At 39.6% G+C, this 9,206-nt stretch overlaps 1 protein-coding gene across 2 annotated transcripts; it reads left to right on the top strand.

Moving 5' to 3' along the window:
- The first annotated feature begins 118 nt into the window (after nucleotides 1–118).
- Nucleotides 119–4,720, top strand: LOC139976871 (solute carrier family 35 member G1-like). 2 transcript variants are annotated; one of them, XM_071985735.1, is made up of 2 exons: nucleotides 119–1,256; nucleotides 1,896–4,720. In XM_071985735.1, the coding sequence occupies exon 2, from the start codon at nucleotides 1,923–1,925 to the stop codon at nucleotides 2,982–2,984; it is 1,062 nt and encodes a 353-aa protein (XP_071841836.1). In that variant the 5' UTR covers nucleotides 119–1,256; nucleotides 1,896–1,922; the 3' UTR covers nucleotides 2,985–4,720. The 2 variants fall into 2 exon arrangements, with proteins under 2 accessions (XP_071841836.1, XP_071841837.1); XM_071985736.1 differs by having other exon boundaries at nucleotides 119–2,976; nucleotides 3,463–4,720.
- Nucleotides 4,721–9,206: the final 4,486 nt, after the last annotated feature.

Below are 9,206 nucleotides of genomic sequence, written 5' to 3'. Positions count from 1 at the left end.
CTTTTTGTAAAATCCCACGAAAGCAGCAGTCCACAGATACATAGGCCCTGAACCCAGGATCTTCAATGAGCAATGACCCTCAATGAAGGAACACATGCACCCTCAATGAAGGAACACATGCACCCTCAATGAAGGAACACATGCACCCCTCAGAATTGGTACTGAAAATGGCATAAAGAAAACTACTTCGGACTATATTTGAGGACCATCACTCTTAAATTACCCTTGATTAACTTAAGTGCCCCAAATTGGTCATGAAATGTACACTTTTCCATATTTGTGATCAAAATCAAAAAGTGCCACTTTGTTAAGAAGCATTAACAAACTGGAATTTCTGGTGGCAAGGCCCCCACCTTCGTCAGTAAGAGTACTTTTCAAAATCCAAAAGTATTTATAAGCCCAACCTTCCATTTATAAGAGTTAAATATGGACCTATAATTGATGGTTTTAATTTGCCCTTTTCCTGGAGAATCCCCAGATCCCACGGAACACAGGAGTCCGCTTACAGGATCCCAGAGCCACCCAATCTCTAAATCATATAAACCACTTTATAAATCAGTCGGTGGAAACAATTTATCAGGCCCTGTCACGCTATTAAAATTCGGTTAACGCACTGCTGCCGATCGATTTGGTCTGAAGCATGTGCACTGAAGCAATCAGTATGCTATGCTATATAGTAGCCCGTACCCATGCACCCTCTCGCTTTCCTTGCATACACAGTGTTTACTAGATAAATGCGTGTGTTATCACAATGTCAAGTGTTATGATGCAGCATGTTACACTTAGTTTACCACGATAATTGCTGGTATGTACGTTTCAAGTGGCCATCTATTACTAATGCTGATTTTGGAAGCGTAGATCTGCACAATCAGTGCAGTTTCAAGTTAACAGTCGAGTAACATTAGACAATTTAGTTTCCAAGGAAATGGTTCGCTCTTTTCTCCGAGTGGCACCAGCCTGTCCGTCACGCCACGTTAAAATAACTGAGGTCTGCCTACCCCTGAAAATCCACCTTTCTGTTCCGGCCCTTTCTTTATATTACCAATCCGTCTGTGTTTGACAATTATTTGCTTCTCTTTTGCTACCACTATTTGGATCTATTCTCTGTTGGACCTATTCTCTTCCTGACTGTTATTTACTTTACGCCTTCGTGAAGCTTCCTGACACACCCACCCACTCTGTAACTTTAGTGATCGCCGACTTCCCTGGGACGTTACACCCCGACGAGGAGCCCAGCGGCAACCAGCCAACCCGAGGTACCTCCGTGCACTAAGTTCACTATAAGTACCGGAACGTAATGTATTTATGTTAAGTTGTTTCCACCAAGAGACACTGATTAGATTCATTTTTTTTTTAAAGACTACCTCTCTTATTGACTTTAGGCCTATTGTTTTCTCGGTCTCCCCATTCACAGTATCAGGACTTCATAACACAAGCAAAGACTATAATGACAGCCTATATTCGTGGTGTGTTTGCTTGTGTGTGGTTTAAAACAAACTCCAAATTTAATATATATGATGATAATATAGTGCCATTTTACAACTCAGATAAGCTCTAGAATTATGTTCACTTGGGATATTAATAAGCAGCTTTTATTCTGGAGCGAACGGGGAAGAAGCTCTACATGGTCTGGTCGCAAAAAAAAATCTTATTCAGATCTAGTCGAGAGTACGTTTCGTCACCCATACTATATAGTTATATTTTTCCATTTCATAATTCATTTTCCAGATGAATATCGTACGTTTGTGTAATATAAATCACTAGTTTTCATACAAACACCAAAGCATGTGCACATTTCTTACGGCCTTCGATTATTCTGGAACAGTTATTGGCCAACAATTTTAAGTCCCTTGTCAATGTATCGAAACTCATTTTTTTTATTTTTTTTTTATTAGGCCCACACAGCCATTTCAAAAATAAAAATGGACGCGGGTAATAATATTCCCAACAAAGGCAAATCGGAACTCACACAGGAGAACCCTCCTAACTCATGTACCATTATCATGGAACACATGCTAACGCAAGTGAGAGAAAACAGAGCTATAATATATTCTCTAATGAGCGCAATCTGTTATGCAGGAGTAAGTATTACCGCATACGAGTCAAGTTTGTACCTCACCGCCACTGAGATTCCGATGTGGGTCGCTCTCTCCGTTTTCTGTTTGACTGTCGTCTGCATTTTAATCAAAAGACCCGTCTTCCCATCGACGATAGCTGAAGTAATGCTTATAATTTCGTCTGGAATATTTTGCGGGGGTGGAGGCGTGTGTTTACTTCTGGCAGTGGTCTTCGTAGGTCCTGGAGACGCAATCGCTATTTACTATACAATGCCAGTTATCTGCACAATACTTGGTATAACTTGCTTTGGAGAACCAATGAACGTTAAGAAGATTATTCTACTTTGTCTTGCTGTTGTAGGCGCGAGTTTTATATCTGGGCCAACATTTCTCTTTGGAATACCTCTCTCGTATAACTCAATGTACGCGATCGGCCTTGTACTAGCACTGCTGGCTTCGATAGGTTATGGAACAAGCTTTACATTAATTCATTACACTTCAGCCAAATATGAAACAGATCCGTTTATCTTTTCGTTGGCTACAGCTGCCTCGGCGAGTTGTTTCTCAACCATTACATACTTGGTTTTTCAAGAACCGTCATTTCCCAGTGAGATCTACGGTTTGTTAGTGTTAGCATCGTGTAGTTGTTTTTCTTTTCTCGCAGGTCTCTCGCTCGCTTTTGCGCTGAGCGTTGAAAGTGCGTCTTTCGTTGCGATAGTCTCAACTACCGAGATGTTATTTACGTATCTAGCGCAGTTTATTGTCTTTGATTTGAAACCTACTTGGCTATCTGCATCGGGTGCTGTCATGGTATTCGTATCGTGTGTCGGGCTGAACTTTCTCAAAACAGACAATGGAGACGCCGGAATAGAAGATGACGACTCCAAGAAACCACTGATCGAAGACCACAAAGAGGAGAGTAAGTGACCTTTGACCGTCTACCAATATATGTATATTGCGACATTGAAACACAAGAACCTCAATACCACGCTCACCAATAAATTAAAAATACATCATAAATTATTTTGAGGAATCGACGAGAATGAAATATGTAACAAATACATGCATTACATGAGTGTAGGCGGTTTGGATGGTGTATTAAGTATTTATATGCAAATTGCTCACAATACGTGTACACACGTGTTCATTTTCTCAAATGACATCATATATTCAAATTAATTAGCCTGTGATGTTAATGAGCCTCTAGATCAACGGGATGAATTATTTCCGCTCTCTGAATATGAGTGTGTCATTGACCTTATAGCACAGTGTCTCATCACAACTTTAATTTAATGTTTGCTTGTCTCAATTACAAAGGTTGCAAAAGTATCTCAGTGGTCAGATGATGTCAATTGGTGAAAATGATATATTTTTGTCTGATGCTAAGGTATCTTTATCTTTCCAGATTGAATGACACATTCAGTGACTAAAAACAAGTCTTAATGATATTGGAAACAATTAAGCATGGTCATGTGACCATGTCATTTTAAGGAAATTGATAGCTCTTCAGTGTGGACGATGGTGGAAAACCTGGGAATATTTCTCCTAAGATACGAAGGAGAACGAACTTTGACATCAGTGGCGGAGCGTCCATACTGTCAGAGGGGGCGGATGCCTCCCCCCCTCCCCCCGGCGGACTCAAATGGACTGCTGGCGCCCTTTTCAGCTTTTTACTACTTTTACTTATTCGCGATTATTGACTTTTTTATTGCGCTCTCAAATACCTATTGACATTTGTCACATTTTGCTGGTGCTATTTTCTGACAAAATGGCGATGACATTTGTTCTTCGTTTATCTGCAAATTAGCAAGGCCCGGAAAGGGTAATTTCCGGCGATCTAAGGAGTATCTTTACTCAAAAAATGTCTGTACGCTCCGCGCCAACTTGTGGTGGCGCTCCGCTTAAATAGTGTCGAAAGCAGGCGCGTAGCCAGGAATTTGCTAAGGGAGGGGCGAAACGGTAGATTCGGCATTGCAAACTATCTAAGCGTAGCGCCACTATGATTGGCGCGAAGCGTACCTCAAAATTTTGGCTGAAAATACCTCCCAGATCGCTGGAAATGGCACTTCCCATGCCTTGTTAGTTGCATCTTAGCATTTTCTCTTTTGAAAATACTAGCGATATCATAAAAACATTTTTTTTCTTAAACATGCTCAGGGGGGGGCGGCCGCCCCCTTCGCCCCCCCCCTTGGCTACGCGCCTGGTCGAAAGCGCCCCTACATACCATTATCGCCTCACCTGACCAAAACCTCTAGCTCCGCCACTGTTTGACATGTGACTGTGATCTGACTCTGAAGAGAGAGTAATATGTTATCTCATTTTTACTAACAGATTCATCCCTGTAGCCGAATACGTGTATATTGTGATGTAATACATTACATCTGCAGATATATAGTTTGATCAGCAATCACTGTGATGTGGGACCGAGGGAGGGGCATGGCGGTAATGCAAGCTATCCATTGTGTAAAGTGCCTTAGTAAAAAGTTAATAGAACTAGGTAGTAATAACTGGCATGCGCGTCAGCAGGTTTCAGAAAGTGAGGGGGACACTATACTATCTAAGCGGAGCGCCACCATTGGTTGGCGCGTAGCGTACCAGAAAATTTTGGGTACATAAGACCCCCTAGATCGCAGTAGACGGCCTTCCTGAGTCGTGTTTAGTTACATCAGAACCAGATCTGTGAGGAGAAATTTTGTCTCACAAAACTAAATTCCGACAGAAAGTACTGGTAGAAAGATGCCGTTCTGACACCAAGGGAGACGAATTACACAGCGTCCATCTCAAACGAAATATTGAAAAAGTGGCGCCGTTACCTCCGGGATGAGTGGAGTGGTATATATAATACATGCATGTAGGTGCGAGACGTCAGTTGTTATGTGCCCAGGTACTTTAATAATAATAATCAGAAAAAGGCACCGCGCGCAGAGCGTGTGTAGCGCCTAGCCGGCACTCAACAATAAAGATCTACCATATCCGGCGAATACATGTAGCCTTAATTACTTAACCCCTACACCCCGATTCGTCCGTCCAGTCCAAGGGACTGGAGGTAGTGATATGAATATAGTAACTCATCACCATCTACCTGTATGGCTTACCTAATCCCTTGGAACCCATACAAACAACATGTGTGCAAGATTCAATACACTTTCGAATGGTCTCCCCCCCCCCCCCGAACGAATTAAATGGGCAGATTTAGGATATTGGGAGAATGGGAGATAAATGACGGTGCAAGTGATAGATAGCAGGGGCCCAGGGAGTCCAGATTTCTTGACCTTAAATAGAAAATCGCGCATATGCATGTGATTTTTTTTAATAACTACTCTGAAAAGTGGGTGGGACAAATGATATGATATCCCCTCCACTTTTGAAAGTGGGGGGATATGTCCCCCCCCCCCCGTCCCCCACCTGTTGACGCCCATGATAACTGGAGTACCGTTTTAAACTTATTTTTGAGGAGATCACGTTAAAAGTGCTTTGAAGTAGCAACTCGTATATTGCTGTTACTACGTTATATCTTGTCAACTTGATGGCATCCATTCATTGTATAATAGATATATATATATATATATATATATATATATATATATATATTACGGACTACTGGAATACCATTTTAAACATATATGTTGTTAAGGAGATAATGTTAAAAGTGCTTTGAATTTGAAGGCAACACGTATATTGCTGTTACTACGTTATATCTTGTCAACTAGTTGGCAGGATTTTCAGATACCAGCAAGATGTTTAAGTCAGATTAAGATTTACGAGTTTGCAGATTTACGAGTTTGCATCCATTCATTGTATAATAGTTGTATAAGTGTATATATATATATATATTGTTCGGCAATGTAACTCTCTTAATTATGGAAAATCCCCATGGATTACTGCTGGTACCCTAAAATCAATCAGACAAAAACACAAACAATATTCAAAGTACACACAAAACCCCACTTCAGTGCGTAGGTTAGCATATACAAAGTACAAAAATCGACTCATAACTACCATTAACTTGGCCAAAAAAAAAATGCATTTTAGTACTTGAATTGAGAACCATTAAGGCGACTCCACACAACCCTGGAAAGTGATCAACAAAATCCTGCACCAGAAGAGAGTTGATGTTACTAATAAGACATTTTTGCATGTGCTCATGGATTGTCCTCAAATGATGATGATATTGCTAATGAATTTAATAGTTATTTTTCTTCAGTTGCTAGTGATTTAGCTAAAAAGCTTCATGCTGGCTGCAGCATACTCCATTAAGTTATGTTAATAGCAATATTCTAAATTCTTTTGTGTTTTTCCCAACTACTGTTGAGGAGGTAAAATTAGCTATGTCTGAATTAAAAAATGGCAAGAGTCCTGGTTATTATAATATTACGAATGAAATTCTAAAGCATGTAGCTGATATTATTTCAATACCACTAACCCATATTATCAATTTGTCCTTTTCAAGTGGAGTTTTTCCGTCAGAGCTAAAAATTGCGAAGGTAATTCCAATTTTAAAGTCTGGGGACCCGAAGCATTTCTCAAATTACAGACCAATATCTGTGTTACCTGTCATTTCTAAAATCATTGAACGTCTTGCATACGATAGACTTTATAAGTTTATTACAAAACATAAAATCCTATATACAAACTAATATGGTTTTCGCAATAAACATTCTACTTATATGGCTGCTTTAAGTCTCATAGATAAAATTTCAAGAGGCTTGGAAAATAGGCTTACAACTGCTGCCATATTCATTGATCTTTCTAAGGCTTTTGATACCATTGATCATCGTATCTTTTTAAATAAATTGTTTGCCTATGGTGTTCGTGGTACCGCCCATAACTGGTTTAAAAGTTATCTCCAAAAATCGTTGTAGTTATGTACAGTTTAATAGTTCAAACTCAGATCGTATCCTATGTAATATTGGTGTACCGCAGGGTTCTATACTAGGACCCCTATTGTTTATTCTTCATATAAATGATATTTATAAGTCCTCTGTGAACTCAACTTTTATCTTGTTTGCTGACGATACCACAGTATTCCTACAAAATAAGAACTTACGTGATACTCTTGCTGAAGCTGCTAGTGGTTTCTCAAACATTTCTGACTGGCTCAGAACAAATAAACTTTCTCTTAATATTCTAAAAACAAAATTACTGATTTTGATAACAAGGTCAAAGACTCTAGTAACATTAATGTTATACTGGATGGGCATCAAGTTCATGTTTCACCTCGTGCTATATTTTTAGGGATAACCATTGATGATAAGTTGACTTGGAAACAACATCTCCGAGGTCAGCAAGAAGCTTTCCAAATTCAATGGTGTGATCAATAGACTAAAGAATTTTTTACCTAAGAAGTTCCTTTTTACCATGTATAATGCTCTTGTGCTTCCCCATCTCAACTATAGTCTTCTTGTCTGGGGCAACACACAGTCAACTCTACTTAACAGTTAAGTTAAGTTACAGAAACGTGTTATCCGCAATATAAACCAGACTCATTACATATCGCATACTGCTCCTCTCTTTATAGACTCCAATACATTAACTTTATATGATTTGTACAAGTACCAACTAGGGATATTTATGTACAAATTTCATCATGGTCTTCTCCCACCAGCTTTTAATAACTTTTATACTTGCAATTCTATAGTTATCACACTTATAACACTCGTTCGATGAATATGCTACACCATCCTTACTCTAGAACTAGTCTTAACCATTCTCAAATTCGTAGCACAAGTGTACCCTTCTGGAACTCTCTTAATCATGTCATTAAACTTTCTCCAACACTCAATACTTGTAAGCAAAAACTAAAACAATACCTACTGCATAGCAACCCATCTTAGTTGTACTTCCTGTTTTTGATCTTATGTTTCTTTCTTTCTCTTTTCATAAGATTTTGACTTTGTTGGTTTTTTGGGGGAGGGGGAGGGGAAGGGGGAGGGGGAGGGGAAGGGGGAGGGGAAGGGGAAGGGGGAGGGGAGGGGAAGGGGAAGGGGAGGGGAGGGGAGGGGGAGGGGGTGATGTACTTTACACTTTCTTTGTTACAAAGGGACCAGACCAGAAAAGTATCCACTTATTTCTGGTTCCTCTACTTCCATCTCACATATATTATTTCAATACTCTATATTTACGGTTTACTGTGTTTGATACCATTTATTTTTATCCTATACTGCTCAAAATGTAAAATAATGGAATGTAGCAAATAAATTCAATTCAAGTTGAAACTATGTTAACCGGTTTCGCTAGAAAGCAGAATAAACATCCGTGTTCGTTGTGTATCACTTTTCGTTCCCGGCTATAACGTCACGATCCTTATTCTCTCGTCGCACACACGCTATTTCCTGTAAACATTTCCATTACGTCATGTAGCAGCTAGGAGTGGAAACACTGAGTAGTGTGGAGTGAATAGCACGTGTGTGTGTATGATACGAAAAGATTCAACAAGTTATAATCGCGAATATTGTGACTTTCTTTCATTATGTGTGAAAAATTTGTGGCAATGAATGACTTTTCGTAAGACTAAAACTAAGAGAGAGTATGCCTCACGTAACTGTTGTTGATTCATTGACAGACGAGCAAAAAGTCAAGCTGCAATACAAGTATTGAATAACCGTAACGTTAGCACAGCAAAATCGAGCCACCCGTTAGCGCAGAGCATTTGCTCCATCCAGTATCCATTTCCTAACCGTATAGGTAATCTTTACATATTAGAAAATATTACTCTCTGATTCACAATATTTAAGGCACAATAATTATAAATATAGTTTAACGTTAAATCATGTGTCCACTGCATGTTTGCACTTCATTCGCTGTAATTTGACTTAAAGGCATTGAAGACTCGCCCCAAACCGCGTGCCGCCCTCCGAAAAAAAGTTAACTTTCCGTTGCTTGCAAGTGAAGTTTTCTTCTTGTCGCTAAAAAATGCAGACAGCAATGAAACGTGATACCTTGTTATCTTTTATCTAGACCTGAGATGTCCATCGCTGCTGTGTACACTGTGTTGTGGGTAATGACCGTATAGCTGCATGTATTGACTGTATCACTAGTGTCTAATTATACCGATGGTAGCAGGTTATGTGTGTATTTTCTGGGATCGATGTGGTGTCTAACACTTCCGTTACACATCATTCGAAACTAGGTCAGATTACCGGCATCAGA

Source organism: Apostichopus japonicus, chromosome 12, assembly GCF_037975245.1.
Source record: "Apostichopus japonicus isolate 1M-3 chromosome 12, ASM3797524v1, whole genome shotgun sequence".
NCBI lineage: Eukaryota > Metazoa > Echinodermata > Holothuroidea > Aspidochirotida > Stichopodidae > Apostichopus > Apostichopus japonicus.
This window is presented reverse-complemented; position numbering and strand designations above follow the sequence as displayed.

Bases quoted from the DNA above. Each gene is read 5' to 3' on its own strand.
- LOC139976871 (XM_071985735.1), top strand. From the start codon at position 1,923: ATGGACGCGGGTAATAATATTCCCAACAAAGGCAAATCGGAACTCACA.